Source organism: Monodelphis domestica, chromosome 7, assembly GCF_027887165.1.
Source record: "Monodelphis domestica isolate mMonDom1 chromosome 7, mMonDom1.pri, whole genome shotgun sequence".
Classification (NCBI taxonomy): domain Eukaryota; kingdom Metazoa; phylum Chordata; class Mammalia; order Didelphimorphia; family Didelphidae; genus Monodelphis; species Monodelphis domestica.
In genome coordinates, this window is record NC_077233.1 from 136,420,729 (window position 1) to 136,445,080 (window position 24,352).

The 24,352-nt window shown below is 37.4% G+C and overlaps 1 protein-coding gene across 9 annotated transcripts in view; it reads right to left on the reverse strand.

The window, feature by feature from the left end:
* The window catches only part of LOC100013411 (phospholipid-transporting ATPase ABCA3-like), a 436,423-nt gene that overhangs the window by 31,308 nt on the left and 380,763 nt on the right, over positions 1-24,352 (reverse strand). For all 9 annotated transcript variants that reach the window (XM_056805572.1, XM_056805570.1, XM_056805568.1 and 6 more), the window contains one exon: positions 12,383-12,561. In XM_056805572.1, coding sequence (XP_056661550.1) covers positions 12,383-12,561 — 179 coding nt within the window. The remainder of the gene's footprint in view (positions 1-12,382; positions 12,562-24,352) is intronic.

Genomic DNA, 24,352 nt, shown 5'->3' on the forward strand with positions numbered 1-24,352 from the left:
CAGACATATATAAATATATCACATAATAATGATCTAATCCAGTAATATAGATAGAAAGGAGAGTTAAAATACTAACCATTAATAGACAGGGACAGAGTAGTTTAGGGTGGAAAAGGGAATATTGTAACTAGAGAGGTAACATAGGGACAGAATAAATCAGATTTCATTTAGATACAAGTTAACTTTTTATATATATATGTACACCTATAAATGTTATAAATTGTTACATTGGAATTAGTATTGCATAATGTATGGGATAGTTCAGTTTTACTTAAGTTAAATTTTCTATTGATTGTAATAGGAATGACTTTTGTATTAAGAAATTGTTATATTGTAAAAATTTTGTTGGCACATAATCCTTACCCTCTTCTCACAACTTAGTTTTAGCATAAAATAAGAACTTAGATGAACAAATAGACAGATTAGGATAAGATTTATTATTTTGGGAGGGAGGAGGTTAGATGGGAACAAGAAGTAGCATAGATTAGGATAGACATAGAAGGTAAGTAACTGGCGTGGGCCAGGGTGGCACCACACGAACAACAGGAAATGGAGGATTTGTGACAGAGACTGGCACTAGAGGAAAAGTGCCAAGCTGAAGAGTATGTGAAATTGATCACCTTGACAGGCGAGGGGCCCCAGGAGTGGATTGGAGAGGAGGAGGAGACTTTGGCTTGGAGTAAGGCTCTCCTTTGGTCTTGAGAAGCTGAAGAGAAAAGGTGGGAAAAGACTTTCTCCTGAGGGTTACCCACTTTTCCTGCTGGTGACTGGAAATCTTTTTCCCCAACACTTCCCAATTGAAGAGTCTTTCTGAAGAGAAACCTGAGCAGACTTTACCTCAGATCCTGTTGCCCAGGGGTGAGTCAAAACCTGACTTTCTCTCAGGGGGCTCAGGCTGCCAAGGCCTGAGTTCCCCCCAAACTTGAGGAGGGAGGAAAAGGGTTTTAGATACAGACAGAGACCCCCTTTTCCCACACAAAACTTCCCCCATTTATCAGACTCCAAGTCCTTTGGCAATGGTGATTGCTTTTGCCAACAGTGGGAAGAATATATTTGAGGGGAGAGGCCAGTATTGAACTCAGATACTTGCCAATTAGTAATAATGATTAAAAACCATAAGGTCAGCACATGATATAATTCCTTATAAGGAACATAATTTAAGATGAGTAAATAGGACTGGAAAAAGGAAACATGTATCATAAAGCTTGTTGTGGGGTACAGATCTCTCATGGTAAATAGGGAGATTGTGGGAGAGTAATTTGTAAGCACTTGTCACCTTGTGGGGTTGCCATGTAGGATGAAAATTATAATAGTGATATTATTGTGTGGTAGTTCAGAAAACACTACTAATATGAAGAAAGCCTTACAACTTTCAATTGCTAGCAACTACTGTTTAATGGAGAAAGAAATTTGTGATAATGGATGAAAATGTGTGGGATTATAAAACTGTAGATATTTTTTAGAAAATTTGTGAATGAAATCTGAATCAGAGTGTTTCACATGAAGATGTTTGAGATATTTCTATCATGCATTCCTGCTTCTTGGCAGAAGTATTTGAAGATAAATAAAATAATCAAAAGAAAAAACAAACAAAAAGCTACTTTACATAGATTATGAGAATCCAAGGAAGAAGTAATAAAAGCCTGAGCTTGGCTTCTAGTGGTAGGGAGTAAAAGTGAAAAAGAAGAGGTAGATAGATGAGAAATAGAAATTGTGTTTTAGAATCTTTCTTAGAGTGCTGGAATTAGAAACTCTTGGTTTGATTATTAGCTCAGTCACTAGCCATATAACTCTAGGCAACTCATTTAATTTCTCTTAGCCTCAGTTTTGTAATATGTGAAATGAAAACAACAGCATTGGCACTAATTACCTCAGAAGGTTGTTTCCAGGAGAAAACTTCGTAAACAAAAAATGTAAAATGTAGTGAGATTGGAGGTATATCCTCCCCCCTCATTTGTGAGTGATTCTTGAGGCACATGGGCAAGAAGGGATCTGCTTCTGGTTTTAAGCTGGACAATAAGGAAAGGAGATGTCCAACTGTAGGATGCACATATCCTCTCTAAGAAACCATGGGCATTGAACAGCAGCTAGTGGCAGATGGGAAATTGAAATGATGACCCCAGAAGGAGCACATCATGCAGATTTGAAAGCCAGAGCCAGATGGGGAGAAGTAGTTGGAATATTGCCTCTCCCTGGTATGGTGAATTATATAGATTGTGAAGGTCTGAGGGAAAAGGGTATAGTCTCTACTGACTGAGTTTTTTTCCTGAAGGAAAATGTAGGGCTTATTAAGATGGGAGAATTGATTAACTTACTATTAAAGCAACAAAGGGTACTGCTTCACAGTGGACAGGATATTTAGGTCCCCAGTGGAAGCAGGAGAGTTGTCTTGTCTGTTACAGAGGAGGATATGAGCCATTCTGAATTTTTTATTGTCCATTTTGTTGCAGAGGGTTGGAGGGTGCTTTTCAAGGAGAGCAAAATGAACCAGATAATCATTTCCCCAGGATTTTTCTGGATAGGATCATGAACCAGAGAGATTTTGTTGTAGATGACATAGCAGATATTGATGTTCCCAAGGTGTTCTCTGGGTGGATGGGTCAATGAGGTAAGGAGATTTTGTGATGACCCCTTCCCAAGTTCTGTCCAATTGGGTCAGTGACTGGGATTCAGTTGATATATAGATCACAATTTGAAATAGTAGGACATGGTGACAAATTGGATATTCTGAAGAAGGAAGAGTCAAAAATAACTCTGAGGTGTGGACCCTGAGTGACTGGAAGAATGGGAGCATCATAAGCATAAGTTCAGAAGTTATGAGAAAGGTTTGGTGGGAGATGTCGTGCTTTGTTTGGGATGTTTGGAATTTGAGGTGCCATCAGCTCATTTGGTGGAGATGTTTGGCAGGCATCTAAAAATGTGAGGTTGTGGCATAGGGGAGAGGCCAGAGCTAGAGAAACAGATATGGATGGGAATAGCACTCACAAAAAGGTGATATTTGGAGCCAGGAAAGCAGATGAAAATCCCATAGCAGGGATAATCAAAGGTAATTGACTGTGCTACTAATAGCAATGCAATGATCCAGGACAATTCTGAGGGACTTATGAGAAAGAACCCTATCCACATTCAGAGGAAGAACTGTGGGAGTAGAAATATAGAAGAAAATGTTATTTATCACTTGTTTATATGGGGATAGGATTTGGGGATTTGGTTTGACAGGATTACTCTTTTACAAAAATGAATAATATGGAAATTGGTTCAAGTGATAATATATATATGTATAATGCATTGGAATTGCTTGTCAACTCTGGGAGTGGGGAGTGATGAGGGAGGGAGAAAACATGAATCATGTAACCATGGAAAAGATTTAAAAAATAAAAAGAGAAAATTATTTTAAAAAATCCCACAGCAGAGAGTATATGGAAGACAGCAGGATTTAGGAAAGATCCTCTGACATCACTTTCACGTAACAGGCAGGAGAGAAAGCAAAATCAGCAAAAGTGTCCTATACTAGGTGCTGGAGATATAAAGGCAAAAATGAAACTGTCTTCAAGGACCTTATATTTTACTTGTGCACACACAAATAAATATAATTTGAGGAGGGAACTTGTTAGTGGGGCTGGGGAGAGAATTTGGAAAGGAGGAAGTAGCATCTTAGTTAAATTTTGAAGGGAGATAAGGATTCTGAAAGGCAGATATAAGGGAGGAGTATGTTTCAGGCAAATGAGGGAAAGCTTGTGTAAATACATGAAAATGGGAAATAAATTCTGGAGACCAACTTATGGTGGATATATCTCAAATGGATCCCACCAATGATGTGGTGATCCAAGAATAGATTTCATTTCTTTCATGAAAGGAAGAAATGTGAAGTCAGCCCCTGTCATGAAAATTTATTACATCAATACAGTCTCCAAGCTACTATTAGGTTTATTGAGAGGTGGCCAGTCTCACAATAAAGCCGGACTCTGGACAGGATCAAGACCAAAGACCTCAAGCCCCAGGAGACAGCCTTTTTTTTAATACATAGAAATCTGATGACATCCTGTCATAAAAGACAGACTGAATGCAGAATTTTTCACATGGACAGATCACGCAAATGCTGAATAAGCCAGAAAGTATAAAAAAATCACTATGGGTGGTAACTTCATATCTATTATTATTATTGACCTTTCCAAACCTTTTCAGTAAAGGGTTAGGATCTAATTTATTTTCTGCTGACAACTAGGAGTCAGCAGTTAGATGGATGACCTTTGTAACTGACATTTGTACCTGAGATACATTTGTACCTGAGAGCAGCCCTTTACCTCCTGTCTTTTGATTTTGGAACAGGGTGTGGTGGGTTTGGTTGAAACTTTTGGGTTTCAGGCTTAAGGTCAAAATGCTTGTCAGCAAGATTTGATAACACCATTAAACTATTGTTTTTCTTAGCTAATGTTCACAATTCGTATAAAACAAACTATATTATCTGTGTTATAACCATAAAGGTTAATACTATTATAATCATAAAAGGGGATGATGTTTTGGGGCAACAATCAATTTGTGAGTGGTTACACTTGTATTAATACATGGACATTGTTATTACCTTATCTGCTAATAAAGCACTAATATATATCTGTATAATGTGTAGGCATAGTTGAAGGCAAACATGAGCATGAAAATATTTTGCAGGGTCAAATGGTAGTGTGACTAGTAATGTAACCCTCAACATTCACTAGAGTCTCTAGGTACTTCTTGCAGGTGTTTTGCTTCTTCCAAAGTAATGAATTTTGCCCAATCTCCATTGGTGTGAATCCAGTCTATCAGTTTAGTCTCTAGGTAGGTCACCATGCAGTCCACCACCTGTTCTACTGGTGGTTGCATCTTTTTGTTGATGCTGTAGGCACAAAGTGCTGCTCCAAAGAAAAAGAATCCCACCAGATGATCCCAGTTAATCCAGTTGTTAAAGAGTTCATCCGAGACCTGGGTGAAATACTGCTGGGCTGAAACAGGTGACATGTTGAACTGGGTAGTCAGGTCAGAAAAGGTGTCTTGAAAAAAGGGATTCAAATTTGTCTCTAGTAGCCTGATGCAGGGGTTTAGATGCAGACCTCTCTCCTGGGCATGTTCCACATGCATAATCCTTCCGTCTTACCTGGTAACTCACAAAATCCGCTACCAGGGCTAGAGTATCTGGAGCTGAGACCAGAGGTGCCATATGGGTGGATAAACTATTAGCATTTAGAAAAGTGAAAATAAGTGAGAAATCCACCTGAGACTAAATTAGGATCCTTGTAGATGTATTTTGCAGATGTCAGAAGGAATAGGTTGCAGTTGTATATTGGCAGAGGACAATGCAACAGGTAGGTGAATAGAATCCAATATATTAGCAGCATCTTGAAAGAGTTCATGCTTAAAAAAATACATCTAAAGAAAAACCTATAATATATGCTTAGAAGTAAGCTAATATTTAAAAAGTTAAGCTGTACAACAGTTTACAATTATGAGAATCAGAATTCAAAGAGTGATTAAGACTCATTTAAGAATGAATTGTAATAAGCCACAACTTTTGAACAATGTGACTATCCATGAGAGAGTGTGTTGTGCTATTTGTATAATTTATCTTAATAATTTTTGTAATTCTTCAACATCATTCATGGAATCTCCTAAGCAATTTACATATACAAAGGAAGTCAATATGATTGATTAATTATAGCACAGGTTCAATTTTCATAACTATATAGGCAAGAATTCATCCTGAAGCTAGTGCTAGATGTATGCAAATTAGTGACTGCTGTATTTTGTGCCAGTCTCTCAAGTTCAGATGAGAAATCTATTACTACTATGATCCCTAGGTAAGGAATGAGTGCTCAAACTCTGACAGCATCCAAATCCTTTGTATGATTTTTAGAGTCACAGTTGGGATCAGATAAGTTATTCCACAAATGTCAAATAAGTCTGAGGGAAAAGGGGAAAAAGCTTGACCAGCTGTAAAAATGGAGATTTTGAACCCTAGACTTCATTCCCCAGAAGTCCTTGGTATTTCCCAGAATTCCCTATAATCTTTCCTGAGTCTCCATCTCATGTTGGTGAGATCACAATTGGTATTTAACTGACAGTAATGCTTCCCATGCTCTCTTCCTTTGCAATGATGTAGCAAGTATAGTGGTAAGCTAAGTGCGGGGATTTTAAATGGGCTAATCATCCATGGGCACGTGGTTTTTATTTTGTATCTTCTTTATTCCTTGATTTCTAGTGATCCTTAATAAACCTCATAAAATATAATATTTTTATTATTAGAGATATAATTTAATTTTTACACAGCACAAATAAAGACGTGTCCAGGGGTTACTAATGCTGGAATAGGCCTTGTTTTATTTGTTTTTTTGTAAGTGATTGTAGCAAAAGTAATAATAGAATTATTTCCTCTTTTTTCCTGAGATGTATAACAGCACAGATGAAAGAAGTCAAATTGCTTCAAAGGTTATAGAAAATGCTGGAGCTCAAGTAATATGAGAAACTCTGTGCTGGGTCACACATAAAATCATAGCAACTCAGAGGAGAAATCTTGGACTTAAAATTGACATGAGTTTGGTTAGAGAACCCTTGAGCCTTAATAGGGAGTCTGAAGGATGACTATTAAACTTTGTTGATGGATTTCATCCTTTAGGGTCTATATGCAGCCTTATCATTGCTGGTACTTTCAGTATCCTCAAAGTTGCTGGTCTGATTTTCAGCATCCAAAATTCTAGGCTAATTAGTTTCTTGTTCCCTGTTTATAATTTATAGTTTACAATAAGAACCTGTTCTTCAAGTAAGAAGTTCAATAGAAGTTCAATCTAATCTGTAGGTATTATATATTTAATTAACAAGAAAATCTATATAGAAAATGATGTTCTACTCTTGTCTAAAATTGGAGAATTGATTAGGATCTCAGGGTTTTTAATTTTGACATTTAAAATTGAGTTTTTAGACAAAATTTAAATTTCAAAGTTGGAATTTAGTTTTATTTCTTTCAGTTCTGAAATATTTTCTAGGAAATATTCCTATAAAGAATGCCATGATTATCATACATTCAAAGTTAAATTTAAATCTATATTTCTATGACCTTATTTTGTTGCTAATTTTATTTCAAAAATTGTATTTCTGATTTTATTTTTCACAACTATAACTATAAAACTATTTCAAAACTATAAAACTTTTTCAAAATGACTTATCAAAACTTATCAAAAACAATCCCTCCTCTTAGGGATATATAGTTGTGCCATAAACTTAAGCCAAAATGCAAATAGTCCCAAGTTCAATAAACAGATTGAACATACTTTAAAATCTTCTTTGAACATACTTTAGAATCTTTTACGTTCAAGCATTCAAGATAGAGTGCCAATCTTTCCAAATTTCTTATCTATCTCTTCCTCATCTCACTTGCTTAAGAGAAAAGCACTTTCAAACTAATTTTGCTCATTCTCCGCTTCTCTTACCTTCTATTTGCTTAGTCCTTCTAGTCTTAGAATAAACAGTTCTTGTATTTCTAATCATATTCCAGGTTATCTACATGTACAAGTCCCAAACAAATTTCAGCATTAAATTTTGACCTTTAAGAAGAGCTTCTCTCCTCTGATTAACTTATTAAGAATAACTAAACAATATTACAAATATTTAATTTATAACAAATTTATAAAATCAATTTGTATAATAAACAATTTGTAAAATTCATATATAAAAATGCAAACAAAATATTCATGAGAGGATGATCATCATATATACAACCCTTTAAAAGCATATTAATAAGCCATACATCCTAGACATCCTGATGTTACACTAAAAGTTACTAAAGTGATCCCAGTAGACACCCATACTTGCCTTGTTGTGACTGCAATTGCTTGTACACCATAATGACCTCCAGCAGGAACTTCCAGGTGGACTTGGTGTTAATGATTTTAGAAAGAAAAAGCTTTCCTACAGTACTTATCCAGAACCCTTGAAATATCGTTTGTATTTTACTGTTATATCTTGTCTTTTTTGTCTTCATAAGAGATGATTGGCCATACGCCATAGCCGCCTTCAGCCTCAGTGTCCTCTATAGTACTTTCAGCAGTTTGAAGTGTCATTATGTAGGCAGAGTCTTCTTTGGCCACTATCTTTGGAGCTGAACCAGTTCTTTTTCTTGGTAGAACAAAAATTTAGCTACCTGAGCAATTAGATTAGTCAGAGAGAGAGGCTGACTAAAAAACCATTGCAGTTCCTGTAGTGCCAAATCACAGTAGTTTCTGTAGCCCCCTTCACCTCCTCTGACTCAGGATTACTGGGGGGAACAGTGAGATTTTTAAAATAGGTTTTCCTGTCATTTCAACCACAGTCTCACAGTTATGTAAGAGTTCCTCAAAAATAAAAATCAAGTAGATATAAAGTAGCAGTGATGTTTTACATTTCCCAATTAACTAGAAAGTCTTTGGTCTATGGAAGTCTGTATCCAGCGACATAACAACAAAAGTTGAAGTTACTGGGCATTGGGGGACTGCAAACCTTGGGCTGGGAGTGGTCATGAGTGTTTTTGCAAGAGAAGTCTTAGTGAACTTAGTAAGTGGCTTCACAGTCTTCCCAAAAGTTGGAAGTATGACTAATATCTGGCTGTCCCTTGTATGGCACGTACCTGTCTCCTGGTCCTGGGCACTGAGAAGTCCTGCAAAGGCCCTTTTTTCCATTTTGGGGAAAAGTCCTTTTTCCTGGTACCTTTGATATCTTGTGTCCCCACTGAGAGGGTTCCTGAACTTCATGTGTAGGGGAAGCCAGGAGCAAGTAATCTTTGCATTGGAGTTGGTAAGTCCTTCTATATTATCTGAGAGAAATCTTGTGGAGAGTTTATGATAGTCTGTGATAGTCTGATCCACATGTCTAAGGCGATGATTTAATCAGGTAAATGTAAATATATTGGGGTTCAAAGTTAGAATAACAGAATGGAAGGCAGTATGCAAATCAATACTGAGAAATAAGTGGCATTGAAAAGAATCACAGTGATAATAGTGAAATAGAGGGCAAGTAGAACTACTGAGGCACAGATGGTGATTTTCCTCTTTGGGTGACAATAGAGAGTTTACCCAAACCTCTTTAGGTAAAAATTCTAGGACTCAGAGATTTTATCCTGGTCTAACAGTGGAACAGATAAATTCTCACCATTATACTCACTTATTTCATCAACAAATTTTCAGCAAAAAAAGTTAACAGTAATAATCATAATAATGCATGGCATAACGGTTCTCACTTTTTACCACAGATAACTGACAGTGATGTTCCAGTATTGATTAAGTAAAAACATTTACTCCAAATAAACATTAAGTAAAGGAGAGTCTTATTACAGATCATGCACTCCTTTGCTTCTTTCCCCACATTGTTAGGCTAAAGCAAGTTCCCTATTTTGATTCCAGATTTGAGCCCGAGTTAACTCATGTTGTTATTTGTTCCCAAAATTGTTCCTTTCAAGATCTCTTTTTTTTCCTTCTTATAATAGTCTTGGGCATTATGTCCCCTGATTCTGCAATAGTAACAACATCCTGTCAACCTTATTCTATGATCCTGAGGTATTTGTTGGACAGGGGCTAAGATTGTGGGAGTCTTTTGGACAGACTGTGGTGTTATTTCCTTATCTTTCCCTTCATACACATATAAAGCAATTACCTTCAGCTCCCCAATATTCTTCTCATGCCATCCCAGACAGTATTTTAGAAAGTATTCCTTGACATTTGGAAGTGACTGATTTACAAAGGCAACATTAATTATTCTAGCATCCCTTGGGTTAATGGAGTCTAATCTTGCAAACTTCTTAGCATTCTTGCAAAATCTATCATAAAATCTCATAGGGGTCTCATCTTTTTCTTGTATGGTTTTCTGAAATTTGCTATAATTTTCTGGGTATTCTGAAAAAAGTTCTATCCCTCTAATTAAATTATATCTAATATCTCTTAATTAATTCATCTAACCCAAAATATTAGGGTCCCATCCAGGGTCTTGAGGGGGCCAAATTCCTGCCCCTCCTGGACCTGCTACCACCTGATTGGTAGTTTATACAATCCCTATTCTTTCTCCACCTGACAATAAAACTTCCAAAAGGTCTGTTACATCTGACCATGTAGTATTATACCTACAAAAAATGAATTTAAACAGGTCTATCATTGCTAGAGGGTCCTCATCGAATTGGGGGGGTATTTTGTTTCCACACTGCTAGATCAGAAGGTCTGAAAGAATGATGTTATTTAATATAAATTACATTTCCCTATGCATTGATCTAAGTTTTATCAATTAAAGGGAAAGCAGAGGCTGGGGCTGGTTTCTGTTCCTATTTTCTCTCCCTGTCAAGTTCTAGCTTCTGTTCCTCTTTTCTTTCCTTGCACTGCTTTCCCTCTGGCTCAAAATAGGAAGAGATAAGACAGGGTAAAGCTTGTTTCGGTCTGAATTAATTTCTTTACTGGCCATCTCTTGGCAACATCCAGGGTATTCTAGCTGCTCCCATCTCTCTTGTTTTTCCAAAAAGGCTTCTAATTTGTTTATAGTATAAAGATGAAAAACTCCAAATTTAGCCCAAAAGTTCCTGAGAGTATCACACCAATTAAAACAGCATTCTATACCTTTATTTCTCTCCATTACCTACTGGTAAGTTCTGTTTATTCCAATCAATTAAAAAATTTTCAATGGAGAGTCTACTGGAATCTCTCTCCTGCTAAACTTAGAACCCATTTAAGAGGCTTCCCTCTGTTAGGGCTGGGATTCTGGAGGAGTGAGGACAAACTAGGCACGGGGCCCAGGCACTACAATGGGGAAGGCAATCCTATAGTTAGGCTTATTAATCACCATAGGAGAGGTTCTTACTTCTCCTGGTTAGGCTCACTAACCAGGTAACACCCATAAACTTCCTCCCTGGTACAAGTCCTTAACCTATTTAAAATTTAAGTGTTTGTATCAATACAGTACTAGTTGCCTGGTAGAGTGAGGGTTAGTCACAAAGCAGCCTTAGCTTCTGAAGAAGAGCTAAGCACATTAGAGAGGGGTAATCCCAATTTTATATATAATTTTGAAAAACCCTTTTATATTCTTATACACAGTTATTGCATAATTTCAGACACAAATTTCATGTTAGTAGGTAGCAGGGAAAAGTAGAAGTTGAAACAAAGTGGTCCCTCCTTAAGTTAGGCTTTAAAATGAAACTCATGAATTATGGCATATTCCAGATTTTTTTTTTCCTTAAAACCTTACCATCCGTCTTAGAATCAATACTGGATATTGGTTCTAAGGCAGAAGAGTGGTAAGGGCTAGGCAATGGGAGCTAAGTGACATGCCCAGGGTCACCTAGCTAGGAAGTGTCTTGAGGCCATATTTGAACCTAGGACCTCCCTATCTCTGGGTCTGACTCTCAATCCACTGAGCCACCTAGCTGCCCCCCCCCCCCCCTTATTTCAGATTAACAGCTAATCTGATAAAGATTAAAATAAGAAAGAATGAGGGGTTTGAGTAGGTTTTCAACCTGCAATGTCAAAAAGTCACCCAGAAATACTTACCAGCTTGGAGTTTGGTTCGGAATTGTGAGGAATCTTTGTTCATTGATCTCTCCCTCAAGAAGGGGCTGGGAGAAAAAAGCCCCCTCTGTCGGTACCCTAAAACCCTTCCTGGAGGAAGGACCCCTGGGGGCTGGATTTCCTGTGGATCACATCAGGGTCACCAAAATGAAAATTTATCATTTCAATACAGTCTCCAAGCTACTATTAGGTTTATTGAGAGGTGGCCAGTCTCACAATAAAGCCGGACTCTGGTCAGGATCAAGACAAAAGACCCCAAGCCTCAGGAGACAGCCTTTTTTCTTATACATAGAAATCTGATGACAGATTGAATACAGAATTTTTCACACGGACAAATCATGCAAGTGCTGAATAAGCCAGAAAGTATAAAAATAATCACTATGGGTGGTAACTTCATAACTGTTATTATTACTGACCTTTCCAAACCTTTTCAGTAAAGGGTTAGGATCTAATTTTTTTCCTGCTGACAACTAGGAGTCAGCAGTTAGATGGATGACCTTTGTAACTGACATTTGCACCCGAGATACATTTGGACCTGAGAGCAGCCCTTTACCTCCTGTCTTTTGATTTTGGAACAGGGTGTGGTGGGTTTGGTTGAAACTTTTTGGTTTTAGGCTTAAGGTCAAAATGCTTGTCAGCAAGATTTGATAACACCATTAAACTATTATTTTTCTTAGCTAATGTTCACAATTCATATAAAACAAACTATATTATCTGTGTTATAATCATAAAGGTTAATACTATTATAATCATAAAAGGGGGTAGGGGATTTGACACTCACACCCCTTTAGCTAAAACCTCATACAGTTCTGACTTAAGTTTCATACTAAGCCACTCACCAATTTCCTTTTTTCAAACATCTTAGAGAAATAGATTTTCATTTTCCAGAGGAAGTCCGTATCAATGCAGAAAAGGAGCCCAAGATATACAAAGCCACATACAGCCATGGAGGTCAAATACTTTCCAATGCCAAGAGACTCCCACGCGTAGATATTTTCTTGTGGTATATAATTTTGGTCTAAAATGAGATATTTGCACTTCATTGAAACCTTGTTTTTATCCTTCTTTTACTTACTATCTTCAGAAAGGTACAGACACAATCTTATCAAAGCATATGTCATTGAAAAGAAGCACTCTTTAAAATGCTATTTCCATGTCCTTGGTTATTTGGCTATTTCCATGACTTGATTTGACAGCATTGATCTTGTTAAAACAAATTCCCTCTATGAAAAATATTTGGAAAATATTCAAGTCCAACAGAAGACTTTCTCTGGTTTTTCAATATAAGTTATATTCTATACCCAAAGTACATCCACATCCTCAAATGTGTAGAAAAGCTATAGCTGAATTTTTCAAAATCATTTTGTTCTTCCATCAAGCAATTATCCTTTGATTTCCCTTCCCATCTTCACATATAAATCACCCCAGAAAAAGCCATTTACTTCAATTCTTAAACCATCTATACCAAGTTACTATCCTCTCAGACAACCAACTTTCACTTATTCTGATGAGCTGAGTCTCCAGAGCTCCTCAGGGCTCTTCAAGCTACCCCTGAGGCATTAGGGGTGGTGTATTTCTAATTCTCTATCTTAGAAAGGGTACTTGACTATGGGTTGACTCTCGGTCAGATTATATTTGTCTTTAGTGTAGCTAAGTGATTCAGTAGATAGAATACTAGGCCTAGAGTCAGGAAGACCTGAATTCAAATGAGACCTTACTAGGTGGGTGACCCTGGGCAAGTTACTTGACTCTGTTGGCTTCACTTTCCTCATCTACAAAATGATCTGGAGAAGGAAATGACAAGCCACTCCAGTATCTTTGCCAAGAAAATCCCAAATGGGTCACAAAGAGTGGGACACATCTAAAAAATATTTAGCCTTTAGAAAGGGGCATTTGCTACAGTGGTATAATTGACATAGTACAAATATCACGCCCCCTTAAATTTTGTGACATGTTCTTTTTAAAAATACATTTTATTTTTTCCTATTACATGTAAAAACAATTCTAACATTTTTTAAAATTTTGAGTCCCTAATTCCCTCTTTCCCTCCTTGCTGAGTTGGTAAACAATCTGATATAGATTTTACATGTTCAATCCTATAGAACATATTTCCACATAAGTTCTTTTGTGAAAGAAAATTTGGACAAAAAAAATTAAGTACAGTATACTTTAGGCTGGATTCAGTCTTTCTCTGGAGGCAGATGACATTTTTCATCCTGAGTCTTATGGGATTGTCTTGGATTATTGTATGGCTTAGAATAGCTAAATCATTTGCAACTGATCATTGTTCAATATAGCTGTTATTGTGTACAATGTTCTCCTGGTGCTGCTCACTTCATTCTGCATCAGTTCTTATAAGTCATCCCAGGTTTTTCTGAAATCATCTTATAGCACAGTAGTATTCTATTACAATCATATACCACAACTTCAGCTATTCCCCAATTGATGGGCACCTTTCACTTTCCAATTCTTTGCCACCACAAAAAGAGCTGCTATAAATATTTTTGTCCAAATAGATCCTTTCCTTTTTGTTTTTTATATTTTTGGGATACAGACCAGACCTAGTAAAGGTATTGCTGAGTCAAAGGTTTTATAACCCTTTGGGCAAAATTCCAAATCATTCTCCAGAATGGTTGGATCAGTTGATATCCTCAACTGTATGTTAATGTTTCAATTTTCCTAAATTCCCTCCAACTTTTGTCATTTTCCTTTTCTGTCATAATAGCCAATCTGATAGGTATGAGGTGGTACCATAGAGTTGTTTTAATTTATAGTTTTCAAATAAAGTGATGTATAGCATTTTTCCTTATAACTATGGACTTTGATTACTTCATCTGAAAATTGCATGTTCATATCCTTTGATCATTTGCTAACAATTTATATTTTTATAAATTTGACTCATGTCTCTATGTATTTGAGAAATTGCTGTGTATACTCTTCATCCTATTTTCTTCCTATTTATCTTCCACTTTTCTTTTTTCAGTCCAGTCCTTCCTCAAGTATTTTACTTCTGACTGCCATCTCCCCCAATTTGCCTTCTTTTTTTTTATCTACATACTTTCTTCTCTTAACCCCTTCCCTGCTTACTTTCCTATAGGGCAAGATTTCATTTATTCATTTATTTTTTTAAACTCTTACCCTCTGACTTAGAATTGATATTAACTATTGGTTCCAAGGCAGAAGAGTAGTAAGGGCTAGGCATTTGGGGTTAAATGACTTGCCCAGGGTAACACAGCTAGGAAATGACTGAGGTCAAATTTGAACCCAAGACATGTCATCACTAAGCCACCTAGCTGCTCTCTATTCTGTCTTTTAAGGTATTATTTTCTTCAGTACTTTTTTGGTGCCTCCTTTACCAAGCTGTCAACTCTTCCTCCTCCCTCCCCCCAAGATTTTCCTGTATCATTTGTTTTCTCAATTTTTCTTCTACCTCTCTTTGATTTTTAAAATCCTCTTTTGAGCTCCTTTTTGGGCTTGAGGCCAATTCATATTTTTCTCTGAGGTTTTGGATACTGAAATATTGACTTCACTATCTTTTTTTGAGTTTTTATTTTGGTATTCCCTGTCACCAAAATAACTTTATAGGTTAATTTTCTTTTCTTGTTTGCTCATTTTCCTAGCCATTTTCTTGACTAACTTTTTAAAAATTGTTAAATTTAGGTTCCTGTGGAACTGCTCCACACTTCAGGTTTTCTGTGCCCAGATGCCTTTAGAGCTAGCTCTCAGGATCTATAATATAATTTTCAGTTCTTCCGAGGTGGTATGCTCTAAGAAGAGGTGTATTTAATACTTTTCTGGCCTCTCTGGTCTGTGAATGACCTCTTTTTTGCTCTAGAACAGTGATCAGAGTGCCCTGTTCTTCTGTGGCTGCAAGAGTTGCTGTGCTAGTGTTTCTCCTCATCTTGGGACTGCGTCCTGGATCTGTATATGGGCAATGCAATAGAGTCCTGCACTCAAGAGTCATTAAAGCAACTCCTATAATCTCTTCTTACCAGTTGTTCCAGAAGTGGTTGCTAACAATTCAGCTTCCCTGAAGTCTTGCACTGGTTTTCTGAGATGAGGCGTGTGTACTACTCCCACCTTGGTACAACAGATCTTTCCTGCCATCCTACCTAAGTTGTCTTAGACTGAAAAATTATTTTACCTCATCATTTCATTGGTTATGTTGCTCCAGTATTTGTTTTGAGTCATTATACAAAAAATGCTTAGAGGGTACTTTAGGAGAGATCAGGTAGGTCTTTGTCCCTTTTCCTCCATGTTGGGTCCACCCCCTACATATTCTTTTTTTTTTTCTGTTAAAATCCTTACCTTCCATCTTAGAATTAGTATTGTGGACTAATTTCAAGGCAGAAGGGCTAAGAAATTGGGGTTAAGTGACTTGCCCAGGGTCAGCCACTTAGGAAGTGTCTGAGGACAGATTTGAATTTAATATCTCCTATCTCTAAGGCTGGTTCTAGATCCATTATGCCATCTAGCTGCCCTTCCCTGAAATACCCTTTTTTATTTTTTAAAAAATCCTTACCTTCTGCCTTAGAATCAATACTATATATTGGTGGTGGTAAGGGCTAGGCAATGGGGGTTAAGTGGCTTTTCCAGGGTCACCCACCTAGGAAGTGTCTGAGGCCAGATTTTAACCCAGGACGTCCTAGCTCTAGCTCTGGCTCTCAATCCATTGAGCTACCCTGCTGTCTCTCCCCTGCTCCCCTCCCCCCAATACTCTTATAATAGGACATTTGGAGTCCTGGAGAAATTAAGCCCAGACACAGAGGACACATGACATACAAGTAACTTAGAGCTCCCAGAAATCCTTTTGCTAGAGTCCTCAAGATGTTCCCTATAGGTATGGTAAAGTTTAAGCCTTGACTTTGTGTCCAGTCTGTCTTTGGTTCTTAAGCAGACTCTGGGGATACTGCTGCCATTGGTTCCAGGGGATGTATGGTGATGGGAAGATGAGAAGTCTTACAGATCTCTGAAGTTCACCAGCTCCTCCTCTAGTTGAAGTCAGGGAGGAGACCAAGTCTATGGTCTAAGGCTCTGTTCCTCTCTTTCAACCCCGAGTCAGTTTCTTCTCAGGAGGTTTTGCCGGCACACTCTCATCAAACTGATCTCTTGAGTTCTGAACTAGCATCTTCATTTTACATAAGCTCTACAGTGCTTGACCAAATTTCTTCAGCCAGTCCCAGCACATTTCCTGTGCAATGTCATTTCAGTACAAGGACTTTTTTCTAGATCCCATGAAAGAATTGATTGATAATTGAAAGTCCTCATCAAGTTATGGTATCAGAGTATAGCATTTTATTACTTACTTTAAGTGGAGTGACTCAATTGATTCAATCTCTACTTTTACATTCTGTCTTCTCCAGTTTTAATATTTGCTTTATTCAGAAAATTGACTTGAATGTGTTTAGTGAAGTTCCTGGAGCCCAATCCTTGATAGCTCTTTAGTCCCTTGGTGAGGTTACATTTCTTTTCTGAATGCTTTCTTTTAGTGCCTCATATTCTTACTGAATTAAAGTAATGCAACAGTCATCCATATTTAAGTGTTCAAATAAGCAGATGTTGTTTCAGGAGAACTGACTTTTAAGGAAACAAATTGGGAAAACTGCCTGCAATTATAATCTTAAAAAGAGAGGAAGATATTCCCATTTTTTCATAGCTGGACCCCAAACTAGGGAATCCAAAAAAACAAAGTCCTATATAAGGGTTCTTTTGAGGGGTTCCCATAAATTCAAAGGGATCAATATTTATCCCAGATAAGTCCTGCATTATATATAATTCACATAGACTCTGGGAGTGGGGAGAGTTCCTCATCTCAACCAATTATTTACTGACAGTCAAGCTATCCAGATCAAGGCTAACTATAGACCTTGGAATCTTACCCCAATTGCCATTGTCCTTGGCAAGTAAAGTTTCTAAGCAAGACTAGTTACATCTTCTCCTGAGGGTTCTAGGAGTACCCCTTAGAGATTAGGGGTCTCTTTCTGATGTCATTAACTTGAGGCCACATTCTGGCATTCTTTCCTCAATATTAGTTGGTTAGCAATTAGTCAGACAATTACATTTTAGAAGAGAGTATTCACTATGGTGGTGGAGTAACAACAGCTATTGTAAAACATCTCTCTTTCTCTCACTAGTATCTAAAGAGTCTAGGGGAAAGTGAGCTCAAGATTAGAAAATCCATATGACAAAGGAAATAAATCATAGCTCCTCATTGTTGTTGTAGGTTCTTCTCTCCCTTAGCCATAGCTTCTTTGATAGGTTCCTCGCAGAGCTGTGAATCTGTCTTTCCAAATCCTACTGTCTCTTCTTAGCTCCTCATGCAGATGCTACCTCAAGCCCCAGCATTTCTGGGGTATGTTGCTAGGATGTTAATTGCAAGATGGAAAATCCACAATCTTCTCAGCCTCTGAAGTTTATGAGGTCCTCCTCTAAGTTGGGGAGAGGAGACCAAGATTGAGATGGAGGCTTAGGATTCTTCTAGTTTCCTGCCTCCCCCTCTTTTTCAATGATTTAGCTAGAATATTATCTTTTTTGCTTGTTTGAATTTCTTAGGTCTCAAACTAGATTCCTTACTTTATATCGACTTCAAAAGACTTTTCCTGTGCAACTCCATTTGTTCAAAGATACTCTTTATTCTAAAGACTTTGATTAATTGAGGCCTGTTCTCACTTGTTAATGTAAAAAGTTATGACATTTTATCACTAACTTTAAGTGGGTAAAGGTAATTTGACTGATTCACTACATGAGCAAACAAGTCCAAAACCTCCATTTAACCTCCTAATTTTCTAGAATGTGGCTGGACATTAGCTTGATTTACTCTCCAGCTATGGCAGGGTGGGAAAAAAGTATCCAGTAACATACTAATTATGTAGTATGTAATTAGGATTTGCTCCCCAGTACTCTCCCTCCCAGCATTCAATCTTTGTTCTCATTGTTATGTCCTTATGTTTTGGAGATGAAGTTGTTAGTGTAGTAGCTCTGCCCTCTCTTTTCCTGGGAATGAGGTTTGTGGAGGTAGGGTGAGAGCCAGGCAAGAGAGGTTTACTCACGTGGTCAAACTTAAATTTTGTATTTTGTTCTTTTATTTCTTCTTCTTCAAGTGATTACTAATAAATCTTATAAAATATAATACTTGGAATAATTGGATATGAATTTAAATTTAACATCGGTGGCAGGCCACGAAGGGACAGAATCCTTGATTTTCTTTTAAGATAGCCTTTGAGTAAAGACAGGGAGTAGATTATTTATTTTTATTATTATTTTTTAAATCCTTACCTTCCATTTTGGAATCAATACTGTGTATTGGTTACAAGGCAGAAGAGTGATAAGGGCTAGGCAATGGGGGTCAACTGACTTGCCCAGGGTCACACAGCTAGGAAGTGTCTGAGGTCAGATTTGAACCTAGGACCTCCCATCTCTAGGTCTGGCTCTCAATCTACTGAGCTACCCAGCTGCCCCCATGGGAGTAGATTATTTTGAAAATAATGTGTTTCCTTTCTGCCCCTCCCTTTTGCCTTTCGCCCTCCCCCTTCCGGGGACTCTCTTCAGTGGTAGGGACCCAACCACAAGAGAAGCTAAGCCTACTGTCCACCCGCTGTGTCTCTTGAACACACTAGCTGGGGGTCCTATGTGGATGGTAAAATATAACTTCCTATTTCTCCTATATTGCTAACAGCTGAGTTGGCATTGGCCCCCTGCCTCCTGGCATGGCTACACCCCTCCCCTCCCCCTATGTGGGTCTCAAGCCACTTAAAATTCCAGCTTGCAGCTGAGGCAGCTCTTAGACCACTACACATACTTTGTGTTCCATGCTGCCCAACCCCAAACCCTTCTAACTTTCAAGCCAATTTTTAAACTGACCCTGTAGTTTTTTTTTCCATGCTCCTGGCTGAGAGGGTGGAAACTGAGGGGCTAGCTCACACGAGGGTCTCCTGTGCCACCCTCTACATCCTAAAATCCAGCCCAGCAGGGGGCCAACTAGCAGCTCAGTGGATTTAAAGCCAGATTTTGGAAATTAGCTTCTTGTTTCCTGACCCAAACATTAGGTGGAGCCTGTATTCTATACTGAAAGACTCTTTTGTTCTCCCTGGTGTTTTTGCCCCTGGGGCGAGGGGAAGGAATAATACTCTTCCAAACTTCTTAGCTAATTCCTGAGGGTTTTTTTTTTTAACCTTCAAGACAGGATGTTTTGTTTTGCATGAAATAGAAAACTTTTGCCTTTTCTTGTTGCCCCTCTGAAATCCAGTATCAGGCTAAGGCTTTTAACCCTGTCCTCCATTCACAGGCTGATTGGGGTATGTCTCCAGCTCACTAGACTTGTGAGGTTTATATTCTTAGCTAGTACATATTAGGCTAACATCAACTATGGACAGGAAGTAGAATTGCAAGCATGGCTTAGTTTCTTGTTTATCTCAAACAGCTCCTGTTCCTAGAGAGCATTACTGAACTCACACAGTTCAGTTTTAGGATGTCTTTTCTTGCTGTTAACTTGAGTAATCTCAAGATTCAGAAGGGAGATTCATCCCCCTTACTATCTAAGCATGCCCAGCCTCTGCAACACATTCAATATTGGGTTTTTCCACATTATGCTCAGTGTGGGAATCCCCCTTGGTATGGGGAACCCCAGAGGTATGACCAAAGAAATCTAGATGGATGATGCTACTCAGGAGGGGAAGGACTTTAATGAGTCTGGAGATGAATTTTAAGCCTTTTCAGACTCCACTGCCTTATTGATATTAACTATTTCAGTTTGTTTCCCTCCAAATAATGAAGACGTCTCTGTAACAGTTATCTTGAATTTAGTGCCTATATCCTGTTATGCTTATTGTATTTGCTGATTGTTTGCTTTAAAACTTAATTTTGTTTTTATGTTCACTTATTAACCTGATCTAATATCTTCTATCATACTATGTCATTTTCAGCTACTGTGTTTTGACTATATATGTTCTGTTGCACTGTCTTTATTTGTACCCTCCCCATATGACTGCACTGGAGAAAATACCATTATAAAAGTCCATAAACAACTCGGACAAACCCTTTTCTGTGGCAAAACCATAGATACTTATAGATGTTCGGTTTGTCACCGAATCCATTGAGGTCACATGTTACCTAGTCTTTTTTCCTTTTTTCCTTTATTAATTGTCAAATAGATGATGATAGATAGACTCCATCAAACTGATTACAAACTGTATATAACCTTTGGAGAATTTAATGAGCTAAAAATCTACATTGATTTTAAGGAATCTTCAGAAGTGATTTTCAGATCTCTAGTAGCACCACTACCTCTGACTGATCAATTTGCCTACCTTTGAGTTATTTGTAACAAGAGGTGAGGGTCCATTTAGGAGTTGAAGTAAGTGCAATATCACTATTGTATTTCCTACCTCCACATTCATAAAAAAAATATAATGGATGAGAGAGACATCAGAGGAGATTTTCACTATTGTATTCCTTGCCTCCACATTGCAATGGATGGGACATATATGGGACAGCCTTTTACGGCTGTTACAGTCTCATACCAGAGGAGGGAGGTTTCCCAAGGGGCTCTATTACTTTTTTATGGGTCATAATATCATCTGGGAGGTGGGAAGATTTTCTAGGGGGTTTGGTAATCTCTGGATGGCTCCCAGAGGGAGTATTTCCCATGGAACCTAGTGGCTCTGGGATGGTTTTTATATTTGTAACTTTTCAGATTACTCTACCCTTCCACCAGAATGATTGAGATTCTTGGTTACATTTTAGACCCAAAATGTTTTCATCAGCAGTACAGGTTTTTTTTTTTTCCTTCTGGATTCTCCAGCCACATATTGAAATGATGGTGGTAATAGACTTTGTTTGAAATATCTTTGCCAAGGTTGACAGACTGGCTAGATCTGGAAAACTTATGACAAGTATCCATGAGCTTCAAAGGTTTTTAAATGTCACATAGCAAATGGCTATATAATGATAGTGGGTTTGTTTGCTATTGTCATTAAATAGGCTGTTGTGATTATTTTGGTACTTCTTTGAATATGCATTAGATACTGCACTACTATTTTAAAAAGCTGTTAATTGGTGAAAATCATGTGCACTCACACTGTGGATCATGACCAAGTTAAAAATGAAATGGATCTCATTTTTGGGTGAGAAACATTTGTATTGTGCCTCTACTTGACTAATACAGTATTTCCTGGAATATGAACTACATATTTTTGATTTAAAAATATTATTGTTTTTCCTTGTATGTGCAATAGAGTATTTGAGTTTTCTTTTTTCTCTCATTTTTTGTAGTGCTTCATGCATATGTGCTTCAGCACATGTTACCAGTATTAATTTTTTTTTTGCACTAGGATAAGTTTTAAATGTCCATTAGCCTTAATGTCAATGTATACCCAAAAGCTAATTAGGCTTTGGAAACCTGCCATTGATTGTTAACTACGATGGGGCTTTGATTAATGATTGTGTCTGATTACAGGAGAAGGGATCATAAAAGAACCACTGCACAGTGCCAAGGAACACAAAGTTAACCTGTACAGTGCCTAGGAGCATAAGGTCAAGGAGACCAACCAATCCCAGTGGGATTGATGTGATTCTGTGCCAAGACAGGGGACTTGAACTTATTTTGGGGTTGGAGGAAGCGGCTGTTTGACAATGTCAGACATAGGATTCCCTCATGCCAGATCCAGACTTTCACCAAGTACCTCAGTTTGGCTGCTATTTTGGCTCCCCTATCCCTGAGAGCAAAGGTGAAATCAGACCAGGAATTGCTATTTCCCTTCTGCTTCAAAATCTAGTCCTTTTTCTTTCTTCATAGTATGGCAGTTTTCTGTAGTCCTGGCTGCTGATGGGGTAAGTGAATAATTGCTACTACAGACTTGTGGGACATAAATCACTTTAATTAGGCCCTGATTCAAGGACTTGTTATGGGCTTATTCTTGCTTACTTAGAATTTTTACACAGGAGACTGATATTTTATATTTTCTCCAGAAGTTACTTTTTTCTCTTTTATTTGGGTTTTTTTATGTTTTTGATTTTCTTTTGGCAATTGATTCATATACCTCATAATTCAGTCATGTATCCTGGGGTAATCTGTGTGTCGGTCAACACCCTCTTCAGGGGGATTGTAGTATTGTAATAAAATTCTAGATATATACAATTTTTTCTTGTTTGTGAGTAACTTTAGGATAAGAAACTTGCTACTTTACCAAATCAAGAAATACTTGCAGTTATTGGATATTAATTTAAATTTAATATTGTCAATGAAATTTGGATGTTTCCTAGAATTTGTTGTAATGGAATTTGACTTTGTACTCATTCCTTGCACCTCCCTAGTCTTTCCAGAAGAGTGTAATATTAAATTTAATATTCAATAACTCTAAGTATTATATTTTATAAGATTTATTAATAATCACTTGAAGTAAAAGAAATAAAAGAATAAAAGTAAAACCTTGAGTAAAGAAAAGTTGTCCCAGCTGCATTAAAGGGAAGAGAGTGAGGGGTGGAGCTATGCAATACTTATATCCTCCCTACATTAGCATGTAATGTGAGAGGGAACATGGGAAGCTAGGATTTAGAGTTCTGGGGGGATGATCCTAATTACACAATCCTCCCTGTGATTCCAATGGAAAGCAAGCATGCAGAAATCTCTCAGATTTACATGCCTAATTTCCCCATGTAATCAATACACATAACCAACTTATATCTATAAAAATCTTTAACTAGAGGTACATACAATATTGCATTTTCTAAGGGAAAATTACAATAATTTGGGGATAAGAGGGAAATAAAAGAGAAAGAGAACAAAATCAATGATTGCTAGGCACATTGACAAAAAGTCAATTAGGGGGCAGTCCCCTTTTGGCATAAGGGTTTACATTAAAAACAAATGTGTTTAACAGTTCAATTTCACTACATCCCAAAGTTCATTCTGGATCTTTTGGTGCAGTGTATGGTTTCTGTAAGTTTCTTTATGGTGTTTTCTCCAAACAGTTCATTTTCTTGATTTAGGGAGGTAGCAAGTTTCTTATCCTAAAATTACTTTCCAAACAAGAAAAATTTTTATAAATCTAGAATTTTATGACAATAATACAATCCCCCCTGAGGAAGGTGTTGACAAACACATGGATCACCTTGGTATACATGGCTGAGTTATGAGGTATGTGAATCAATTGTTAAAAGGAAGTCAAAAACAAAAAACCAAATAGAAGAAAAGAAACAAAAATCAAAATTAAACAGTATATAAAAATTTGGAGTAAGCAAGAACAAGCATAACAGGTCCTAGGAATCAGGGCCCAATAACATGATTTATGTCCCACAAGCCTGTAGGACCATTGCAGCAATATGTACTTACCTAGTCAGCAGACAGGACTACAGAAAATTGCCACACTATGAAGGAGAAAGAAAAAGGACTAGATTTTGAAGCAGAAAGGGAAATATCATTCCCTGATCTGATTTTACCTTCACTTACAGGGACAGGGGAACCAATATGGCAGCTAAACTGAGGTACTTTTTCTGAATCTGGCACAGGGCAATCCTGTGTCTGATGTTGTCAAACAGCCACTTCCTCAAACCTCAAAACAAGTCCTCTATCTTGGCACAGATTCTCATCAATCCCATCGGGATTGGTTGGTCTCCTTGACCTTGTGCTTCTTGGCACTGTATAATGACTCTTTTGTGATTCCTTCTCCTGTAATAAGACACAATCATTAGTCAAAGTTCCATAATATTTAACAACCAATGGCAGGTTTCCATAAAAGCTTTTGGATATGCATTAATATTAGGGCTAATGGATTTTGTAAACTTATATTAATGCAAAATAAAAAAACCATTAA